Genomic DNA, 24,812 nt, shown 5'->3' with positions numbered 1-24,812 from the left:
ATGCTAATTAGTGAACACACCTTGAATTAACATGTCCCTTTGAGTTTTTATTTATTGTTACTTTTGTCAGATTCAAGTTATTTCTGTGGCCATTGTGAGTTTTTCTTTCATTAACTAAAGGGTACCAACGTCCATATGTGAACAACAGAGCTCAAGTGGTGCCCACAAACACAGTGGGAAAAGTGTAAGAGGAACAACATGTGGAGAAAGCCCTCTCTGCTTGTGGATATCCAAAGTGGGCCTTCAAGAGGTCTAGTACCTATGGTCGTGTTTGTAGTTAGAGGACTGTGGAGTACCTATGGTGGTGGCCCGGCCTGCACTCAGGCTCTGCTCCATGGAGGACAGAAGGATGTAGTCCTCCCCTCCAAACCCGCTCATCACAGGTCTGCTCAGGATGGGCTCTTCTCTGACTGAGGGGTTAAGCTCCACCCCCTTGTCTTGACTCTGCCGCCACAGCAGCCTCTGACCTCTCCTCCTGTTTTCTGCTCCAGACTGCTGTCCCTTTGTTGCTTTGCTCTGGGAAAGACAAACACAGTTGGAGGGTTGGAGAGGGGCTACAGTTCCACTAACAAAAACCTTTCACTCTTACATTCCCTCCCTCCCGTTCCTCTGCTTCCTCTGCCCCATCTGATCTTCTCCTCTTCTTTCTTTGCTCCATCCAAATCTCTCTTCTATATTCTTTGCTCCATCTGATTTTCTCCCCTGTATCCTCTACTCCATCTGACCCTCTCCTCAGCATCTGTTGTTATACATCTGACATTGACATCATTGTCTCCCCTTGGTCTAGGCCTCCTGTTTCCTTGCAACTCTGAACGCCACATCTGACCAATGAACAATGTAACAATTACTCCTCCAATGCCCATGTCCAAACCATCTCTGTGCATTTGTAGAATGAACTGACCTGTTGGAGAGGTAGGCGGGGCCATGATGTGGGAGTGGTTTCAGCAGGGGCTCTCCAGACAACCAGCGAGATGTGGGCGGGGCAGCACCTGTAGATGTATGAATGAATGAAGGCCTATGGTCGCACTGTGAGGAGCTATGGTTAGAGATACACAATACACAATTTATATTTTGGGTCTATCAGAGGAGATTTGTGCTGTAAAAAGAATTATGACCATTGTGATGTCTGCACAACAAAACATGTAAATTACAATACTGTCACCATAAATGCAAGGAGGAAAGTTTTATGTGGCCTGTGGTGGTAGTTTCTGAGTGGCTCAGATTGGGTTACCTGATGGCATGTGCGAGCTGACCACATCCCCAGGTTTCCACAGAGACCCCATTTAGCTGGAGAACTGTATCGCCATGACACAGGCCGGCAGAATGGGCGGGGCCTCCTGCACACAAACAAAACAACACATGTGAGACACCTGTATCTACCTTATTGATGCTTTGCAGTGACATCATGCTGGGGTTGTGTCGTAACGACTGACGGGGATAAAAGATACAGAACTCGAGGAACAGTTTAACAAGGTTTATTTACAGCTTGAAATGTGCAAATGAAGGTAGATTGATCAGATAGTTGAGAGCGGGATTGTTTGCAGTAGTCCTTAAGTAGATCGCGGGCAGCGGGATCAGAGATGAGGTAAACAGTACCGGCTGAGGTGTGCTGAGGTGTACATCCAACTTAGAAAAGAATAGCAAATGCAAAAATGAGAGACTGAGCCAAGCAGAGCTGTACCACTGCAGACATGCGGACGATCTGGCACTGATTGTCAGGTCCCACCTCCCTTTGTCCTCCCCACGTGCAGCTTGATTAACAATTAGTTGCAGGTGTGCATGGGAGGAGCCAGAATCTCCGCCCAGCTCGAGGCTCTGATGCAGAAGGGAAGGGGGAAAACAGCACATAACACAAGGCAGACTGGGATCTTGACAGTACATCATCCTAAGGGACACCTCCTGGTGGACCACCAGGCATGATGAAAGCCTCTGACCATCACTGGAAATGCGCACCCTGGGCAACCAGGAGCACTCTTCAGGGCCATACCCCTCCCAGTCCACAAGATAATGTAGTCCTGCCCTGTCGGCGGACATCAATGAGCTGACAGTGAAAGCGGTCAGAAAGGTTTGAGTTGGGACACATGTAACGTAGGGTGGATGCAGAGAGAAGGAGGGAGTTGAAGGCGTACTTCCAATGGGCTGATGATTTTGATTATCTTTAAGGGCCCCAGGAAGCAAGGAGAGTGTTTCTGAGAATCTGTTTTTAGGGGAATATTTTTTTTAAGAGAGCCAAACAGACCTGGCTGATATTGAGGAGTATGATACTTGTCCGTGGCTGCCTTCATCCTGGCCTTGAATTGGAGAAGGGCCACCCTAGTTCTTCTCCAGACCCTGCGGCAGCATTGCCGATGGTGTTGGATAGAGGGCACTGCCAGGTCGTTCTCCTCAGATGGGAAGAGTGGAGGCTGGTAACCTAGAGAGGCTTGGAAGGGGGAAAGGCCGGTACCAGAACTCACCAAAAGGTTGTGGGAGTATTTAGTCCATGGCAAGAATGTGCTCCAGGTAGAGAGACTGAAGGAAAAAAACACAGCGTAGCGCAGTCTCTAGGTCTTGGTTGGCCCGCTCAGTTTGTCCATCTGGGGGTGAAAACCAGAGGTAAGACTCACCGATGCGCCCAAGCTCCCACAGAAGGGCCGGCAAACTTGGGCTGTCTGCCGGGATTCTATGGAGTCGTAACACATGGTTGGTTAAGTGGTCAGCGGTCCTTGACAGTCAGGAGTTTTGGTTGGGTGACAAAATGGGCTGCCTTAGAGAACCGGTCAACAATTGTGAGAATGACTGTGTTATATTAAGATGGAGGAATGCCAGTCACGTAGTCCACTGCCATGTGAGACCAAGGGCGTTTTGGACCTGGTACCGGTTGGAGCAGATGGAAGGTGGCGAGTGGGAGTCTTTGCCCCTGGCACGCCAACACATAGGCCCCGGTGTCTTTGTCGACCGTGGGCCACCAGAAGTGACATCTCAGGTGGGAGCAATGTTCCCTCAAATTTTTCACGAGTCTGAGCAAACACACAAACTCCCTGAGCGGTCCCATGGACCACTGTGAGCAACATCAGACCTGTGCACTGTGGTCATGCTGCATCGCATCCATCCAAGTTAAATGGTTTATTAAAAGAATCAAATTACCACATTTACATTTCTGTTATAAGACTTTTAATTAAGTGCTTTAGCCACTTATACAATGAAAATGACAAAAATTTTGCTCATGACCTGTGTAGTATGTTAATGCTATTGGAAGTATAAATATTTAATTTTAACTATGGCAAAACACGAGCTTCCAACCAAACCAAGCCAACTGTAAACTCCAATGTTGAAAACACACTTAACATTTTTATTATAAAGCTCTGACGTATAAGCCATTGTGTGAAGCTTTTACTGTGCACTGAGTGAGATTGTCCTACTGTGTCTCGGAGACGGTCCGGTAACTCTTTTTCAGTATATGACCCGATCATTTGATGTTCACAACTCAAAGTAGTGACAGTATTCAATGACCAACACACACTGAGAGAAATCTGTATCTGCACAGCTGCTCTATTACTGTACATTTATATATCATATCAAAACACAATATATAATGTGTATTTGTATATAAAATATATTCAAAACAAGTGGTATGGGTCAAAATAAATATATATTTACAAACCACACACTGCAAACAGTGAACAAACACACACACTTCAAAATGTAAACAAACACACTGGAAACTAAAAACACACTGTACATGTGACAGTGTGAGTCATTCTGTGACAGAGGTTGGACGATCGAGTCCCGCTCGGACCAACTTCTGTCATTGTGTCCTTGGGCAAGACACTTCGCCCAAGTGGTGTGTGCGTGATGATTGGTGGTGGTCGGGGGGCACAGATTGGCATTAGCCAATGCTAATAATTACACATGATACACATTTGACCCATGATTAAGTCAATAGCAGAATAAACCACGCTTACCGATCAGGAACAATTCAAAATCAATTCAATTCATTTATTTTTGTAATGCCCAAAATCACAACAACAGTTGTCTCGAAGGGCGTTCATGTTTTGGTTGATGGGGGAAACCGGAGTACCCGGAGGAAACCCATCCAGACACGGGGAGAAACATGAAAAACTCCACACAGAAAGACTGAACAGCATCCAGTCCATCAAAACATAAGGTCCTCTACTCTTCAGTCCATCATGAGATCTTCACTTGGTTCCATGAACCGCTCCGGGTCCGAGATGCCTCTAGTTTAACTTGTACAAACATCCACAGTGTCCTCGGTCGTGTACTTCCTTTGTTTTGTCCGTTTCGTCATGTTTAAAACGCAAAACTGCTGCAAAACAGTGCGTAAAATTACGCGTGCATAATTTTACGTGCGCATCTTTGCCCGAGGGCGGGCCGTCGGAACGTTAAGGGGTTAAACACTTAGGCCGTGTCCCAATTCGCCAAATGCACCTTTTGAAGGGTCCCTTCGAAGTACTCTTCAAAGTGTAGTTTGAAGGTTCCGGTCGAGAATCTGCCCTCCTCAGTGTAGTCTCCATCTTGCTGAAGTGGGACAGGTCTACACCACGGACCGCACTTCCACCTCTGTCTTTGAACGTACGATACACACATTATGTTATTTTTTAATGATGTATTATTTAATAGAAGAAAAGTCAAGATGTCGTCGTCACAACCGTTTCTTTTTTTTTTTTAGATTGAATATCAATAGGCAATTATAACGTTCAAGGTGATTTTTTTCTCATTTGTAGCTACTTCATAACTTAAACTAAATAAACCTTGTGAAAACGTAAGAACAGAGACAGAGGTAAAAATATCATTTTCACATTCATAGTCTATAAACCAGAGAACACTGATTAGTTGTACATATAGTGGGATATTGCAGTTTAATGGTTCGGTATTTTGGCCAGTGGCTACACCACTTTAATAACAGTAGAGGGCGCTGTTTCCATTCTATGCCGTGCCAGTTCTTTCCATATTACTATTGTGAGGGATTTTCTAGCAGTGCAGCGCTACATCAATCTAGTATCTTGATTTACTAACACTAAGGTAAATGACACGTGCCCACCAGGGGGCGCAGACCTATGGAATGTACCGGAACACATGAAGATTTTGTGCCCGTCTCAGGACTCTGTTCTGTCCTTTCCTCAGAGTCCGTTGCTTCATTGTTCACATTACCTGTGTGCAACTCATTAAACTCTTCTGACGTCTCTTGGTCTTTGACGCTTACAATAGAAACAAGCATTCTTACATTATTCTTATTGCAGTAATAATTTCTAATGATAATAATGTTTTCTTATTGTCTAGCAATAACTGCACATTCCTTTATTCCATGTAACTCTCCTCCTTTTTAATCATCACACACACTGTACAGATCTTTATTCAGATTTAACAGTTTCATGTCACTCTGTTGTAGATGAGGTAAACCAGTACGAACATTTGAACGTATATTGCGCAGCGGACTCCATTTTCTTCTGTTTCTTGCGTAGTCGCGGTGCATGATGGGATATAGAAGTGCGTGAAGTGTGCACACATGCACGCTTCAGGTACGTCCGATCTCCATGGAAACGGTGGAAAGGGAAGGGCAGGTTTGTCGGGTGCATTCAGTAGGGTGCGTTGAATTGGGACAGCCCTTGTCGCGCCGGAAATTACGTAACTGCCCTTTGATACACACTTCCAATGGTGATCCTAAGGCCAGTTTGGCGAATTGGGACATGGCCTTAGAATCATTAGCGAGTCTTCACTTCATGTTGGCCACATCGGCTAAAACTCTGATAGCGGCCCATGAGGAGCCTGTCAATGACGTTGATGAGCTGCGCAAATCCGTATGTGAATCATATAATTGTCTGGAGCAGCTCGTCCCGGTCACACTCACTGACTCATACTGAAAAATAGCGCAGAATGAATTGTTGTGTGTTTATTTTATTTTCAACTCCGGTTTGATTTTTTTGTGCGCAGCACAGATCTTCTGTGCGCGGAAACCGTGTCAGCAGTGCGCAATTGTGCACGTGTGCAGCTTAGAGGGAACAGTGGGTGGGAGAGTGTGCGATTGACCCCTGGATGGCAGGCGAACTGAGTGCAGTGGACCCAGCGGACAGGATCTGGAACAAAGAGAGTACCAGGTGGGCCAGTACCTGGATCAGGCTGAGTGTGTTTAGCCTCTCAGACCAGATCCTCAGTCTCCAAGCGGACAGCTGCGATCACGCAGGTAGGGGTTATGATGGGCTCCAGAGGGGTGGTAGCATCCGTCCCTGGTGCGAGAGTGCATCCGGCTTGATGTTGTGGGATCCTGGTGTTGATGTTTATCTGGCTGAATATAAGCTAGGGTCTTGTGATCTGTCCAAACCAGAAACAGATGCCCTGTCCCTTCCAACCAGTGGCGTCACTCTTCCAGGGCAAGCATGACCGCCTACAGTTCTCGATCCCCCACATCGTAGTTGCTCTCAGCTGGTGAAAGGGACAAGGCACAAGGATATAAACCATTGTGTGGTTCAAACCTTTGGGAGAGGACTGCCCCAACACCTGTGTCTGAGGCATCCCCTTCCATAAGAAACTGGCGGGAGGGATCAGGCTGGCGTAAAATGGGGCAGAGGTGAATAGGTCTTTTAGTTTCTCAAAGGCAGACTGGCCTTCCTGGGTCCAGGTCTGGAGGGAGAGGTGAGTTTAGTGAGGGGAGCAACCACAACGATGAAATGTCTGTAGAAGTTAGCAAACCCAATAAATCTTTGTAGCTGTTTCGTCTTGTTGGGCGTAGGCCACTCAGTTACTGCCCAGCTCGAGCCAGGGCAGAATGTAGGCAGTTCGCATGCCAAAAGGGACTCCACTCCAACACCCTTCCCCTAACCCAGTCAATTGTAGGTCAGGGGTGACCCAGAATGAGCGGCGTAGTGGGAGCTCCAGAGTCAATGACGGCCAAGACAGGAGTAACAGTACAAAAGCACAAGGTAGCATCATGCTGAAATCTATTATTTTTCTTCTCTGAGATGTGTTGCTGACCCACCAGCACTCCCAGTCCTACTGATGGCCGCCCCCTTTTGGGCGAACCAGGCAGGTTGTGAGGAAACACCCCTATTTTCTACAATAGAGGCACTCACCAGCCTGGGGGCGTCGCAGGCGCTTCTCTGCAGTCAGATGCGCACAACCCAGTTGCATTGGTTCCTCTGCTGGGGGTGTTGCTGGGGGAAGGTTGACTGGTGGCAGCAGGGCGGAATGTTTCACAGACAGGGAAACGGCGTCTCTCCCTTTAATGACTGTCTACACGTTTCGCGAGGGAAATCAAAGATTTTAAGTCAGGTGGGTCATCTCGTGATACCAGTTCATCCTTTAATTTGTCACTTAATCCTTTCACAAAGACAGCGTTCAGAGCGCTGTCAGTCCAATCCACCTCTGCCGGCAGTGTCCAAAAATCAATGGTATAATCTGCCATAGGCCTGGAACCTTGGACCACATTTTATAGGTGTAGCGAGGCATCAGGTTGATACTGTGGTTGATCAAAGACTAATTTAAACTCTCCCACAAACCCATCAAAAGTCACAGGCTCTAACATAGCGTTCGGAAATTTTGCCTCTGCCCCCTGGAGTGCTCTCCCCCTCAATAATCCACACATGTACCGTATTTTCGCAGCGTCTGATGTAAAAAAGGCTGGACATTGTTGAAACATGGAGGTGCATTGAAAAAGGAAGCCCCGTCAGAGGCTGGGCTGACCTGAATATGCCTCTCGATTCCTGAGGGCGCAGCGCTGCGGTGGTCCCGGAGACGGTGGTGGTGGTGGCTGTGGGAGCTGCAGGCCAGAGTTGAGCAGAGCAGAGACCTGTTTGGAGAGCTGCATAACTCTCCAAAGGTGAACTGAACCCACCTGAGTCGATGTCCTGCACGCTCACCGTGCAGTCCGAGAAGATGGTGGGTCAGTGTGGTTAGATTCAAGAAGGGTCTGGATGGTTTATTCATGTTGCCCATTGATGATTCCGTGATGCGAAAACGCCCGGTGTAGCGTTTGATCCTGCCATGAGTCTGATTGGTCCATGTTGGCCAGATCGTTCTGCCGTAACGACTGACAGGGAGACCAAAGATACAGAAATCGGGGAACAATTTAACAAGGCTTATTTATAGCTTGACATGTGCAAATGAAGGTAGCTTTATCAGGTAGTTGAGAGCATGATTGTTTGCAGTAGTAAATCATGGGCAGCGGGGTCAGAGACAAGATAAGCTGTACCGGTTGAGGTGAGCTGGGTTGGGGGGTGTGAGGTTTGTACTGGTCGTGGAGAGCTGGGTCAGAGACAGAGGAGCTGAGCGGGTCCAGGGAGCAGAATCTGACAAGGAGCAAAAACATCCAACTTAGAAAAGATTAGCCAATATAAAAACAAAAGACTGAGCCAAGGAGAGCTGCACCACTGTGGATACATGGACAGTCTGGCACTGAGTGTCAGGTCCTGGCTCCCTTTGTCCTCCCCAGGTCCAACTTGATTAACAATTACTTACAGTTGTGCATGGAAGGAGCCCGAATCTCTGCCCAGCTCCAGGCTTTGACACAGAAGGGAGGGGAAAAACAGCATACAACACAAGGTAGACTAGGATCTTGACAGGTTGTTCTAAATGTAGTTACCATGTGACTCAATGCACACATTAACAAACACGGTCAAAAAAGATTTTGTGTTTGAAAATGCAAGAAATGCATTTTCAGTACCCGGTCACCAATACAGTCTTGTATCCATGTTAGGGGTTTGAGTTTCAACACACAAAGGTGAAAGTGACTGAAAACCTGCTGACTGTAATTTTACGTGTGAGAGACAGATTATAATCTAATTTGGGTCACAGAACTTCAGATTGAGTAGCATCTTCAGTAAGCGTCACACCCCCTGGGAATGTTGATGACATCAGCTGCAAAGAATCAATTCTGAGCACCGCCATTGTCATTTGGGTTGTATTATTTTGCATGGGGTGGCTGATCTCATCTTCAATATGGACTCCAAAGCTGTTTTAAAGCCTCCTAGAGAATCAGTGCAGTGTTGACTTGTTGATCACTTTGGAACATTCAATATTTGACACAAATCAAACTAAGGTATATCATATTTTAGCACAAAAACTTCAAAAATTTTCCATTAACATGAATGGGATTCCTTCTTACCTGGAAGTGCCACCACAAAGAAACTGCAGTTTAGGAGCATTTAGAGGCAAAAGTGGGTTGGGCGGAATAAAACCACACAAGCTTGTTACTAAAGCAGGCGCCGACACAAACAGGTTCACAAGCTGAAGACGGAAGTGAACTGGACCCACCTGAGTCCACGTCCTGCACACGCACTGGGCAGTCCGAGAAGATGGTGAAGCCAAACCCATCTGGACCACGCCCAATGACCATCTGAAACACAAAAGGAGACTGAAGAAAGTACAGTTACACATTATACTATGATAAAACCAGAAGTTTCGAGGTGATGTTGTGAGATTGTTATTTTATGCTTTTCTGTATTAAACAGCCCTTTGCTACAGACACTTCCCCTCTCCTGTTATTTGTTAGCCTCACAATAACCATGACATGTGAACTATCAGAAGCGGGAGGAGGGAATTTAAACATACTCATAAAGTACTAAAATACATTCTTCCTAATATCCCAATCCTTACTTACACTTACTTACATTCTGATCCTAAAGGAATGTCAACTGGTCACATTTTGATAGTGCTTTTCTGTTGTGCGCTCAATACCACAAATTCACTCATGCAATCACACACCTGTGTACAGACACCAGGTTAAATGTCTCACCCAAGTGTGGTACTCAAGGTATTTCACAATAGAGAGGAGAAAATACAATATTATATTATATTGTAATGTAATGTTATAATACAATATAATATTATATTTAAATTTAATATTAGAATAGATTTTATTTTAATGTAGATTTTTTTAATGTGTTTTTTGACCACCTATAACTCAGGGGTGTGCATGGTCACCCAGTACTCCAGAGCACTCCAAGTAATAGTGTTTGTGAAAGGATCCCACATGCTTGCTCTCTATCCTGTCACCTAAAGCATATGAATGTTGTGGCCTCTGTCTAAGGCCCTGTGCTGCAGAGAGAGGAGGAGGATCCTAGATGGAGGAGAGACCAAAGTGTCTCTACCATGAGGGATGGAGGGAGCAGGCTCTGCTCCTCTGGCTCTGCTCCTCTGGCTCTGCTCCTCTGGCTCTCACCACTGGAGTACAGCTGACAGATGCCTGCTTATTGCTCCTGATCTGTGTGAGATTCAGCTGTCTCTAAAGGTTACACAGATACTTGTGTAGTTTCTGTGGAGACTGTGTGGACTGCTGCTGTGCTTAAGGCCAGGACAATAGTCTGACCTATAATCCTGCTCCGAGGGGCAGCTGAGCCAAAAGTAACACAAGCATTTGAGTCTATGTAAATGTTATTTTGTCTTTACTGTGGTTTTCTACTCAGCCTTTTTCTATTGCATCTTAAAGTTGTGTTGTCTGATATATTTATTAGACTGGCCTACTCCCTCTAACTCTGTCTGCTTTGAACAGTATGTTTTTTACTTACTTACTTTTACTTGTTTTATTTAACGCTACCCTATTCTGCAAAATAGACATTTGAAAGCATAACCATGTTATAGTTGTTTCCTTCTCATTTATCCTCTCAGAGTTATAATTGGAATGATTCATGCATGTACGAGCAATCTTTCAATCGCTTATTTTCATTCATATAGTCCATCAATCCCCGTTTTCACTGCCACTGGTACGCACCCACTACTCTGTACTTCTTTCTCCAATTTAATTTTTTTAATTGGTGATACATGCAGGATTCAGCAGAATTGGGTAGTCATGTTTGTACAAATGAAAAAAAACCCCTGCCTGCTAGCATGATCTGCAGCTATCCGTAGGAGATGCCAACAGCAACGTTCGCTCCCATTGGGCACTGTAGTTTTCTAATGAGGAAGGCAGATTTACATCATTATTGTGGTTTAAATTTATCTATGAAGATAGTGAGGATAGTGAGGTACAGATCTTAGCCAAAGAAAAGAAAAGTTAAAGAAGCAATTTTTGTTTGCCCTTCCTTGAACAGGAATCGGGGGGCTTAGGCATCATCTATCTCCTATTTTTAACTCCATACTCAAGCCCAAATCAAAATAAAGAAAACCATAGGGCTAGCCAGGACGTTAGTTATGAAAGCACCCATTAGGGGCTTGAATGATTCTGCCAAGTATGACTCAGGCACAGCGCACACTCAGTATAGCTCAATAGACTTAGCTACCTAGAAACTGTTCACAATAGATGTTTTTAGTTTCAGTGTAGTTAGCTCCTCTGTTCAGATAGATATAAGGGTCCACCAGTGATCTAACCAGAACTGAAGAAGCGGCTTGGATGAGCAGTGAAAACATCTTCACTCACGTGAAGCATGCAACTTCGCCCCCTATCTCACCCCGCGCCTTGACTGCAGTATCCAAGCACACCATGCCGTAGGCATGGGATATGCATATTTGTTTTTGTTAACATTGAGTCAATGGACGAAGCCCACAAACACTAATGTGTCATGTCGCCATTGACCCCACGGTGATGCCACAGTAACGTTGAGAGTTTTCAAAAAACGTATGTCATTGTAATGTTAACAGATATATTGTTTTTGCTAAAAAAAAAAAAAAAAAAAAATATATATATATATATATATATATATATATATATATATATATATATATATATATAAATAAATAAATATATATATATATATATATATATATATATATATATATATATATATATATATATATATATATATAAATAAATAATAATAATAATAATTATTATTATTATTATTATTATTATTATTCTTTCTCTTCTGCTCTTTGAGGAAGAATTCAACCCCTGAAATTTTAAATACAATTTTTCAATTTCAAAATTTGCTCCCGTTTGCCCAAATTATCCAAATGATTATAGTGAAGGTGTATTAAGCCTTTTCTGTATTACCACTTAATGTCATGAGTCATGAGTTATGTTTTGTGTAATACTTGAACCTCAACCTCTACATTTTCAAAGAATATATACATTTTTGTCTCTATGGCCCATACACCTCCTTTCAAGCACAAACCAAATAACCTGCAGTAATATATCCAGGCTGCTCTTGTCTCTGTGCCTCTTCCTCCCGAGCCTCTGAGCCTGTAGTGCTGTAGGCTCTCTCAGGGTGGGACAGTAAAGTGTGTGTGATGGGTTTATTCAAGTGAGAAAAAAGCACATGAATAATTGACACAAACATGACATACTCAACTCCTCAACAATGGAGCCTGAGTGGTGAGAGACAGCGTGGAGGAGGAAGAGCAGAGCCAGAGGAGCAGAGCCGGAGGAGCAGAGCCAGAGGAGCAGAGCCAGAGGAGCAGAGCCGGAGGAGCAGAGCCAGAGGAGCAGAGCCAGAGGAGCAGAGCCAGAGGAGCAGAGCCAGAGGAGCAGAGCCAGAGGAGCGGAGCCAGAGGAGCGGAGCCAGAGGAGCGGAGCCAGAGGAATAGAGCCAGAGGAGTGGCCTCTGCTCAGGTCATGGTTTTAAACGGACCTGAAGAGAGTAAACTATGACCCACACAGCTTTGGATGGGAGAGAACTGATTACAATCTATTTAAGAAGGATATGGCCAGGTGTGTATGAAACCATTACAAAAGGCCCAAACTGGCAACACAACTCTGAGCAGCCCTGAATCAGCCTGGATAAATATTTACAAACATCACACTGCACTCACAGCCATCATAATCTTAATCCTAAAACCAGAATTTGTTAAAGCTGGGCTATGCAACTTTTCTGCTTGTCTCCATGCAAATGTTATTGCCTTGCCTAGAATGTTCCACAGTACTTACAACTTACCTTTGCCCACAGAGACAAGCAGATGATGTCACCAGGACAAATAACAGGTCAGATTTGTGGAGAGGCGAACAGATACTAAAATTTGAAGCTTTCTATTTCAATATTAGGGAAGAGACTTGATATACAATATTTTTCCATTCCAATATCACAAGGATCAGCAAAGGGTGGCGCTAACTTGTCTCTGTTTTATTGTGGCTTTGGACTGTACCCGTCAATAAAAAGGTTTTTTTTTTTTTTTATATTACCATGTGGCCGTATATCTGTGTAATTCCTCAATTGCCCAGGTACATTCCATAGTGGTCCATAAGTGTATACTAGTATATGCTGCCTCATACTTGTTCTGATACGGCTCAAGATCATTTTAAAATTATTCAGGAAGAGTCTATTTCTGTGTCCTGTGAATGTGATTTATTTAGTATTGCTACTTGTTCAAATGAATATTTAGTTTCAATACTAGTTGTAGCATGGATTGGAATCTGATTTTCAATACTTTTGACAACGCAGCCCTACTCGCAATAGGAATGCATGTTGTTCAAGGTATTTTTGAAAAATAAAAATACATGGAATTTAACACATGCAAAATAAATGGATTTAATGCCATACTGTGGAAAACTCCAGACAAAGCAAGAACATCTCCATGGAGACAAGCAGGTAGTAGATCCCTACCAGAAAATTAAATTCCATTTAATTTATATCCCATCACATCAGATCCCATTGTATAATTGAAAATCTTTGCATTAAGACTGGTCAGTTGGCAAAATAATTGTAACTATAATTTTCAGTGGATATCCTGAGAATCTATTTTACAACAGTTTTTTCTACCTCAACAGTGGAAAAGTCAAAGAGTCCAATGACGGTAGGTAGTCCCACCTCCAAGGTTTGTGTGTGCGTGTGTGCATGTTTTGAGTGCCTCATGGGCTCCTGGGAGACTCAGCTCATCAAACATTGACCTGTGTCACTATATTTACCGCTGTCCCTGCTCCTGCACTCGCACCATGAATAACACATGCACCAAATGGATGTTTCTGCATGTGTTTGAGCCCAGACCAGATCCATCCAACAGTGAGGACTGATCTCACCAGACAAGCTTACAGAGCCTACAGAACCTTAAGAGCCTATAGTCTACAGAACCTGAGACTACAGCCAAAAGCGCCTTCAGAACCTGAAGCATCTGAAGAGCATAGCCTATAGAGACCACAGAACCCAAAGAGCCTATAGCCTACAGGGTAGGGATGGGATGATATATGATAATATTGCTAGGTCCGCAATTAATCGTTCGTGGCATTTTTTAATAATTGTGATCATCGCGCATGATTATAATCGCTCACAAGAGGGGCCTCTGCCATAGTGTTAGCGTCTGCGCCTATTCTGATGGATGACCCAGCCAAAAAAAAAAAGTTGTAGTTCTGAGGGTAAACACGAGCAACTTACACACGCATTTACGAAACAACTATCCTGCATTGTTTGCCAAACTTGAGCCGAAAATATCCATCGTAAGTAACATGCCATGTGAAATAAACTACTGAATGCAGTTTGTGTCAGTTTGGATTTGTATTAATAATGACACATGTTTGTGTGGACTTTGCTATCATCAGCATTTTACAGACACACGCAATATATTTTACCTACAGTTATGTCAATAGCAGAATAAACCACGCTTCCTGATCGCATACAGCATCCAATCCATCAAAAAATAAGGTCCTCTACCCCTTGAGTCCTCAGTCATCTTCACTCTTTGCCACTAAACGCTCCAGGTCAGAGATGCCTCTAGTATAACTTGTACAAGGATCCACAGTGTCCTCGATCACGTACTTCGTACGTGCTTGTCTTGTCCGTTTCGTCATGTATAGAACGCAAAACAACAGTGCATAAAATGCGCATGCATTACGCACAAATCTACTTGGCTTTTGTCATACTTTGTCTGTTTATGGAAAAGCATGGCATGCCATACATCGTTTCATTGGCTGTAAGGAGAAAATGTCATTAAATGTGTGAAACGTAATTGGTTGATTCTACAAGGGGGAGAGTGGAGCGTAAACTTTAAGTCATCTGTAGCACTGATTTGCTGTCTGAGACTCCAGCAACCCACAACCCCCATTTTATTAGCCAACATTGGTGTCAATCACAAGCTAACATGTTTGTTTAGCACTGAGGAACAAAGCTGGCATTGTAAGAAGAACAACAACAACAACAACAACAACAAAAAACAGATTTCACGTTTGAAATAATTTAGTGCAGCAGATTGGACATGGAGGAACTGAATTATTTTGTGGACATAATTTCTTCACTGGATTTTATTCTCTGGACCTATATGGAATGGATGAGACAAACTTTCTGGGAATATGTTGATGTTTGACAGAACCAGAGTCCTCAAAGTTAAGTGAACTCCAAATTCAAATTTTTGACTTTTCTGTAAAAACTACTTTCCTGTCAGCACTGTGGTGATTACAGGTGTAAATGGTTTGCATATTTGGAAAGACGAGCACCGTAGCTTTCATTTGATGTGTAGATTGTTTGTGTTGGTGACGCAGCAGTACAGTGGTTTGCAAAAGTGTTCATACCCCTGGAACTTTTTCAAATTTTGTCAAGTCACAACCACAAATTTTAATATTTTTTTATTTGAATTTTATGTGAACAAGTAACACAAAATGGTACATAAGTGTGAAGTAGAAAGAAAATTATACATCATTTCCAGATTAAAAAAAAAAAAAAAAATACAAAACTGAAAAGTGCAGCATGCGTCAATACTTTGTGGAACTGCCTTTTGCTGCAATCACAGCTGCAAGTCTTCTGGAGTATGTCTCCACCAGCTTTGCACACCTACAGACTGAAATTTTTGCCCATTGTTCCTGGCAAAACAGTTCAAGCTCTGTCAGATTTGATGGAGACTGTGAACTGCAGTTTTCAGATCTTGCCACAGATTCTTAATGGTATTTAGGTCCAGACTTTGACTGGGCCATTGTTAAACATGAATATATTTTGCTTTAAATCATTCCATTGTCGCTTTGGCTTTATGTTTAGGATCGTTGTCCTGCTGGAAGGTGAACCTCTGCCCCAGTCTCACGTCTTCTGCAGACTCCAACAGGTTTTCTTCCAAGATTGTCCTGTATTTAGCTCCATCCATCTTCCCATCAACTCTGACCAGCTTCCCTGTTCCAGCTGAAGAAATGCACCCCCACAGCACCATGCTGCCACCACCGGGTTTAACTGTGGGGATGGTGTGTTCAGAGTGATGTGCAGAGTTAGTTTATCTCCACGCGTAGTGTTTTGCTTTTAGACCAAAAAGTTTGATTTTGGTCTCATCAGAGCAGAGGACCTTCTGCCACATGTTTGCTGTGTCCTCCAAATGACTTCTAGTGAACTGTAAACCAGACTTCTTATGGATGGTTTTCAACAATGGCTTCTTCTTTCCACTCTTCCATAAAGATCAGATCTGTGTAATGCACGACTAATAGTTGTCCTGTGAACAGATTCCCTCACCTGAGCTGTGGATCTCTGCAGTTCTTCCAGGGTCACCATGGGCCTCCTGGCTGCATCTCTGATGAGTGCTTTTGTTTGTTCTGTAAGTTTTGGTGGACGGCCATGTCTGGGTAGGTTTGCAGTTGTGCCATACTCTTTCCATTTCCGGATGATGGATTGAACAGTGCTCCTTGAGATGTTCAACGCTTGGGAAATCTTTTTAGATCCAAGCCCTGCTTTAAACTTCATCACAACTTTTTCTCTGACCTGTTTGGTGTGCTCGTTTGACCTCATTTTGTGGTTTGCGCCACAACACTCTCTTAACAAACTTCTGTGGCCTTCACAGCACAGCTGCATTTATACCGAGACAAGATGACACACAGGTGGACTCTTTTTAGTAAGGGTAGGTAGGTCAACATTCAATCTTTCAAAAATCATCAGGCAACGTTTTTATATTTAAAAAAAAAATTGGAAATCTTATCAAATATTTCCTTCCACTTCACACTTGTGCCATTTTGTGTTGCCCATTTACATAAAATGCTAAGAAAATGTATTTAAATTTGTGACTGTGACGTGACAATATGTGAAAAACTTCCAGGGGTATGAATACTTTTGCAAGCCACTGTGTTGCTGTAGAGATGTAATGTAGGCCCGGGCCGTCAGAATGTTAATAGGTTAATAATTATCGTGATAATATCGTTAATCGTCATTATTTTGGTCACAATAATCGTGAGTCTAAATTTTTATATCGTCCCATCCCTACTACAGAACCTGAAGAACCTCAGAAGCCTACAGAAACTAAAGTATGAGGCCTACAAAACTTTAAGTACCTATAAGACCAACAGAGCCTACAGAACCCAAAGAACCTATAGTCTACAGAGCCTCCATAATATATGAGGCCTACATCCCCAGAAGAACTTATGGAGCTAACAGAATCTCAAAAAACTATGAAGGCTACAGAACCAGAAGAATCTATGAGACCCACAGAGCTCACAGAACCTATGAAGCCTAAGGAGAAATAGAATCTGAAGAACCTAAGAATCATACAAAACCTGAAAAACATGAGGCCTACAGAGACCACAGAACCTAAAGAGCCTTAAGCCAACAGAATCTATGAAGCCCATAACACACAGCCTACAGAACTCAAAGAACACATAACTTACAGAACCCATGAGGCCTACAGGCCAGTCTATAAAGTGTACTGAGCCTACTGCGCCTATGAGCTTGAAGAACCTATGCTATGTAAGTTTCCGCTGTTCCGCTGGTGAGGGCAAACCTGAGGCAGGCTCTGTTTGATGCAGGTGTGACACAGGCGGTGCAGGGTGTACATCTCAGAACAGCAGTTTCATATTCAGTGAAAAACACATCCAGGATCCAGCAAAGTTCCAACAGCTCCCTCAGTCTTAAAGGTGTGAGGGGGGTCTCAGCTCAGCAGCGCTACTCCGAAAAACCAAACCACATAATCTCCAGATAAATCCAAATCCAGGCACCAGAATCCCCAAACCCAGAGAGTCTCAGACTGTGTGAGAGAGCAGAGAACCAAAGAGCAGTGTGGGAACAGGAAATGATGCGGACATAAACACAGGCTGTTTCCTGTCGATAGGTCCTTCCTCTGAGTGTGTGTCCGGCTGCACTCAGCTACTCTCACCCTCATGGACCTACTGTACCCTATGTTTATGTTATGCCAACAGTCGGACAGCAAGGGAGGACAAGCACATCAGGTCAAGGGGACACAAGTCTGCCTGAGACCCCAAATCAACCAGTGAGAAGTTTAGAACATTTCCCTAGTAATACTTGCTCATAATGACCAAGGGTCTCATTTATAAAACTTAAAAAATATTACTAAAAGTGTACATACAGACAAAATGCAAATTTCCACAGACTTTCTCAAACTTGCTCACTTCTCATCTCTCTGAGCACAGACCTCCTTCTGTATCAACAATGATATCCCTGGCACACAAGGTTCAGAGATTTTGGAGTGAACCGCTAATTTTCATGTTAAATGTATGTAAAAAAGCTTTATAAATGAAACCCCAGGACTAAACCGGGAAAACAACAGTGTTACAGTGAGATTTCTCTGACTTGAAGCTCTGTGTTTACACCCCAGCATGTCCTGATCACCATGGTGACTGTAGTAACGGAAAGCAGGCCCAGCATGTCTCCAGCAGACTCCATCCACAGACAGTAGACCTACTCTGATGGAACAATGACTTCTGACTGTGCCACAGGGACTGCGACAAAGGTGCAGCTGCAGACATTCCATAGGCCAGGTACATAACAGAACACATAAGGAATCCTCAGAGACCAGAGTAAATAACCAGCAGAGTACCATAGATTCGGAATCTGGTTTTCTGGGTGCTAGTGAGCACCATACAGTACACATCTGTTATGGTGGTGGAAATTTCTTATAGAAAATTATACAGTAAAGCATTTCGACACCAATAAAAGAAAATGTGTCACATTTAAAATGTGACAATGCTTATAAGAAACAATGTTAGGTCATTTAATTTTCCTTTTACTGAATGTGAAGGACAAAAGAATAATTTAGTCCAAAAACATACAGTATTCAACTTTCTCTGTAATCTATAGTATGGTTTTAACTTCCATTTCCATGGAATCATGCAGGTAACATGTCCCCCCAAGAAAGTTACATACTTCAGAACACCCTCTGTGGATTGGATTTTATATATATATATATATATATATATATATATATATATATATATATATATATATATATATATATATATATATATATATATATATATATATATATATATATATATATATATATATACACACACACATACATATGAGGCAAATAAGTATTTGAACACCCTGTGATTTTGCATGTTCTCCCACTTAGAAATCATGGAGGGGTCTGAAATGTTCATCTTAGGTTCATGTCCACTGTGAGAGACATAATCTAAAAAAAAATATCTGGAAATCACATGGTATGATTTTTTAAATAATTTATTTGTATGTTACTGCTGCAAATAAGTATTTGAACACCTGTCTATCCTCTAGAATTCTGACCCTCACAGACCTGTTAGTCCACCTTTAAAAAGTCCACCTCCACTCCACTTATTATCCTAAATTAGAAGCTCCTGTTTGAGGTCGTTAGCTGCATAAAGACGCCTGTCCACCCCATACAATCAGTAAGACTCCAACTACTAACATGGCCAAGACAAAACAACTGTCAAAATGCACAAGAGACAACATTGTAGACCTCCACAAGGCTGGAAAGGGCTACGGGGCAATTGCCAAACAGCTTGGTGAAAAAAAAATCCACTGTTGGAGCAATTATTAGAAAATGGAAGAAGCTAAACATGACTGTCAATCTCCCTCGGACTGGGGCTCCATGCAAGATCTCACCTCGTGGGGTCTCAATGATCCTAAGAAAGGTGAGGAATCAACCCAGAACTACACGGGAGGAGCTGGTCAATGAAAAGAGCTGGGACCACCGTTTCCAAGGTTACTGTTAGTAATACACTAAGACGTCATGGTTATTTAGATTATGTCTCTCACAGTGGACATGCACCTAAGATGAAAATTTCAGACCCCTCCATGATTTCTAAGTGGGAAAATCACAGGGTCTTCAAATACTTATTAGCCTCACTGTGTGTGTGTGTGGGTGTGTGTGGGTGTGGGGGGTGTATATATATATATATATATATATATATATATATATATATATATATATATATATATATATATATATATATATATATATATATATATATATATATATATATATATATATAAACAACCAAAATGAAGACATGCTTTTATTTTGGTCTATTTTTTGACCAAAACATTGCATACAGTGGCCCTAAAATATACACTTAGTATTATAATAATATGACTTTGTTCAATCCTAATGATTAATTTGAAATTAATCATTAGGATTGTGTGGGTTAGTGCTCCACATGCCTTTAGCCCAGGGGCCATGATTTTCAGGGCATAGGGGGAAGAGTCCTCAGACCCGAGCAGACCAGGACCAGGACAAGACCAATCACTCTGCAGCCTCTGGTGGGCATGAGCAATTTCATCACCCTCTACAGCTCTGACATGTGGAGCTAAAATATTTAGTTGGATGTGAAAGTTTAATGAGGATGCATGAGTAGGAGTGGTTGTGGGTCACACTGGGAGTTAGATGACAGCTGCACATGTGTGGATACTTGTGCTGTTGGAGGTATGATGGTCCTCCACTGTTTAAGAGGTAAAGTGTGAGCAAGTATGAGACTGTATCCAGAGAGCTGAAGTAGTGAAGAAGTAGTGAAGTAGTGAAGTGTACTCACCTGGAGCTGGTTACTGTCAGCTCTCCCAAGGTTAGTGCTGGAGCTGACATTAGCATTGCTCCTTGTGGAGGTGTAGCTGATGTTCGCTTGTTCCTTGAATGCTACCCGTCCATCATTCGACACCAGGCTAGGCTCCAATTGGCTTGCCAGCTCTGAGGACGCTGCCGGATTTATGCAGAAGGGGGCACCATGCTCTGCTGTGAGTAAAAAACCATCATCATCAGTGTCTTTGAAGGAGCCATCAGACGGCCACAACAAATTTCTCCAGAACATGATCTGTGTTGACTTTGACAATTGAGCCAAAAGAACATCAGACCAGCATCCACAGACTCTACACAGGGCTGCATTCAACTTAGGTGACTAAACCTAACAGAAAAGTCCACAAGCTCCAGGTTGTCTTCAAGAATAGAGATGTTTGGATGCCTGAGAACACTGGAGATTGCTGGAGCAGAGATGGCAGGTCTCCACTCTGGATGAGCCAGAGTCCGGGTCTCAGCCCGTCCCTATGAGGGGCTTTTTCTGTCTGTAACATCACAACAGAGGGAGGGGAGAGGGTGACAGTGTCATGTGACCAAGAGCAGCCTGTGGTTTCCACAGCAACCCAGAGTCCCAAGCAGAGATGCAGAGAGCACAGAGCCCATAAGAATACACTCGAGAGGTCTATTCTAACTGAAAGCACTGTACAGAAGCATTGCAAGACTCTCTCTATATGAAGGTCTGGAGTGGGAGGGTCATTTAATGGATATATACTCAGAAGTGCATAAGTATTAATTTACAATTGTGCTGTACAGGGAAACACATTTAATTCAAGTTATTTGTTTGCTTGGGTTTTTTAATGGAATGGTTTATTACAAATCCAATTATTACTCTCTGACAAGGACTATTTCTTTACAAATGCCTTTGTCTGCTTGCATGTCCACAACAGTTGGGCCTGTGCTGCTGGTGTCATGGTGCTGCAGTGCTATGACTTTGATTCTGGTTTGGACTTTTATGATTTGCTCAATGTCTCTCCCCACTCTTTACCTCATTCCACACTGTACAATCTAGTAGGAATACTTTAGTAATTTCCTATTAGACTGGATAGGATTCACACTAACACAGTCTTAAACTCAACTGCCTTCCATCTCCACCCTGAAGTACTACGCAGATGTTTCCTCAGACCGAACTTTGGGCTTTAAAAGTAGAACCACCCGCTCACAGGCTGCAGTGAAAGAACTCAGTCAGATAATATCAAATGCACCATCATGTAAAAGGTCAAGAGTGGTATTATGGCTGTACCTTCGAGAGCAAAGAGGTCATTCCAAAACTCATGCAGCCAATCATCAAGCTGCACTCACTCCTGTAGAAGACATGCATTAGCTTAACTATTAGATTCCATCATTATAATGAGGTCTTAAAAGTGTCACTATATCCTAAATTCTAAGTAAGAGTCAGTCACAATAAGGACAAGTGTTTTTCTATGTTTTTAGCGCAACAAAATCATACTAAATATAATTAATATGCTTTTAAAAAGCACTGTACCTGATTTTAACGATCTTGACAACAAAACTAGTTCATTTTAAACAGTTTGCTTAAGTTATTCCTCACCTACAGTACGCATTCAGAGCAGGTATTTTCCGTGATTTACAAGCGCTTTTCACAACTTTCAGAGATCTAGAAACTAACATTAACTAGCATGCTAATTACACACTTGCTGATTCTCGGACAATCAAATGCTTTATAATTGGATGGAGACAGTACGCAGTGGACTTATGTACCTCAAGGGCTGCTTATACAATATATCTGTACAAGGGCAAGACACGTTTTGCTCAAATACATGGAAACAAATGAGAAGTGTGTGTTACATTAAAGCCATAATTTTCAAGTTGTAAAAGGAGGGTATATTTATTTTGAACTTTCACAAACTATCACAAAAATTTGTGTTGGGTGCCCTATGAAGATGGTGTCTTTTACTTCTATGTTGTGTTAACAGTTAACACATAACATATTTAGATCGCCATGTTACCTTGGATTGTTTTGAAAATGCTATATTCACAGAAAATTTGTTTTTGATGCTTTGAGTCTGTCTTCCCTTTACTCTCTGCGTTAAGTCACTTTAGATCGTCATCACGACACAATTACTGTATATATATTTACATACATATAGAAATTAATTTAGCAAAATATCTCCTCTTTAAGCCACATTTCATTGCTGGAAACCAAACATAGATTGCAGTTACAGTTGTTCATAAATGGAGTGGAGCAGAGTATAGTAAACAGGTGTAGTATATACAGGACAAGCAGGACTGTAGGGTGTGGGCATTACCTGTTCAGAGACAGCACCAGCTGAGAGTGGACATGAGGAGCTCCACCCACAGCCCTGTATGGAGCAATTCAACACTATCATACATCATGGCACCAAAAACTCAACAGATTGCATTCATATAGTCTTGTTGTAATAAAATAAAGTAAATAGTCTATTTATTTCTGAAAATATTCACACCTTTTTAAATCTTAAAGAGGGTGTATTTTATTAAGTGCTAACACATATTGAGATCACCATGTTACCTTTAACTGTTTGAAAATGCTATATTCACCAAAAACAACGTATTAACACTTTCATTTTTATTCTGCAGTTTTCTCTTTTAATGTCAATTTTATGATGATTATTTATGTTTTATTTTGTTTGTATTGTGATTTTAATGCCTTTCTTATTCTATAAAGCACTTTGAATTACTTCACACCTTCTTACTTTTACAATACAAATTTTATTTATTTATTTATTTCAGGGACATTGCATATTAATCGACATTTCTGTAAATATACCAGAATTAGCCAAAGGCTATTTTTCATCCGTCATCCCTTGACAGCAGATACTGTCCACCTAAAAACAAGAGTAAAAATTACAATACAGTAAATACATAGAAAACAGTCGAGAAATATATACACTCTTACATAAGATTGCAGACTCACAACAATCATTCAACTACACACCACCACTCATAAAGAAAGCACATACACACACACGACAATCGCACACAGACACAGGGCAAGAGGCCAGCAGGGGCAGCGACAACTTGCCTTGCTTTGAGTCCCCCCTCCCTTTGCACAGTCCCCTTCAGAGTGCTAACGGAATACAATCTGCACCCTGATAATGAAACTACTGCACATCGCACTGGGTTTGTCAAATTGCTGTGTACAGTTTTGTATCACGTTTTTGTATATTTATGGAGAATTGTCATATGAGAGTATGAATGACGTAGCCTTGTGCATTGAACAGAATCTTACAGCTAACCGTAAGGAGGGTTTGAATAGAGCCCAATGAGAGATGGCTAGATTACTCAAACATGCATGGATGACATCTAAAACCTCTTCAGGCATGTTTTTGATGAAGGAGCAAAGGAATAACAAGACAGAAAGCTAAAAAAAAAATCTATTTCGCATAATACCCCCTCTTTAAACTGGTGATGTAATGAGTCATCAATATCAGATATCTAATATCTCCCTGACGGTTCTCTGTAAGTAACTACGTAAAAAAACAAAAAAACAACCATCAGTTCACAGTGTACACCTTTTAAACATGCTTCGAAGCATTAAGGTTTGAGGAAAGAGCAAAAGCACTAAACTAATCCAAGAAGCCTATGCATTTCAGAACATGTTAGTAGGGTATACAATACAGGGTTAGCAGCTTTTACACAGAATGAGACCCCATGGAAACACAAGGAGGGCATCTGACACTCAGGAAGGATGTGTTCTACTCACAAAGTCAGTCTCTAATCACAGGAGGCTCTGCTGCTCTGAGTCCAGCTGGAGGAGCTAGGGTCAGAGGTCAGCCACACCTAGCACACACACTTACACACCTGTTGAACACAGCCCTTCAGACTGGCCACCTCCTTTTAAAATTTACTTTAAGGTAACGTATCCACTGTAAAATTGTACTTAAGTACTGTACAACTTTACTTTTGGACTTTGCCTGGACCTAAATGAATCCATGTGTTCATTTTCAACCATAGTTGACGAGTCGCAGCTTAAACAGGTCAAAGTAATACTTCTCACTAAAGTTGTCTGCCTAAAAGAAATCAAATTAAACTACCTGAAGAGAAGATCATTTTTTGCAATACTAGACAGATATTATTGCATGATGGATTATTGCATCAGCCAATATTGCAATATTGATACTTGCGATCACTGCTCCCTCTAAACTGCGCGCGTGCGCAATTGCGCATTGCTGACACGGTCTCCGCGCACAGAAAATCTGTGGTGCGCACAAAAA

The 24,812-nt window shown here is 42.3% G+C and overlaps 1 protein-coding gene across 1 annotated transcript in view; it reads right to left on the bottom strand.

Moving 5' to 3' along the window:
• The window catches only part of LOC117391387 (regulator of G-protein signaling 3-like), a 35,008-nt gene extending 14,175 nt beyond the window's left edge, over positions 1-20,833 (bottom strand). The window contains exons 1-5 of the mRNA XM_033989177.2: positions 20,561-20,833; positions 9,247-9,328; positions 1,232-1,337; positions 902-989; positions 297-516 (exon numbers count right to left, since the gene is read on the bottom strand). Of these exons, the coding sequence (XP_033845068.1) occupies positions 297-516; positions 902-989; positions 1,232-1,337; positions 9,247-9,328; positions 20,561-20,833 (769 nt within the window). The remainder of the gene's footprint in view (positions 1-296; positions 517-901; positions 990-1,231; positions 1,338-9,246; positions 9,329-20,560) is intronic.
• Between the last annotated feature and the right edge of the window lie 3,979 nt (positions 20,834-24,812).

This window comes from Periophthalmus magnuspinnatus, chromosome 23, assembly GCF_009829125.3.
Source record: "Periophthalmus magnuspinnatus isolate fPerMag1 chromosome 23, fPerMag1.2.pri, whole genome shotgun sequence".
Lineage (NCBI taxonomy): Eukaryota > Metazoa > Chordata > Actinopteri > Gobiiformes > Gobiidae > Periophthalmus > Periophthalmus magnuspinnatus.
This window is presented reverse-complemented; position numbering and strand designations above follow the sequence as displayed.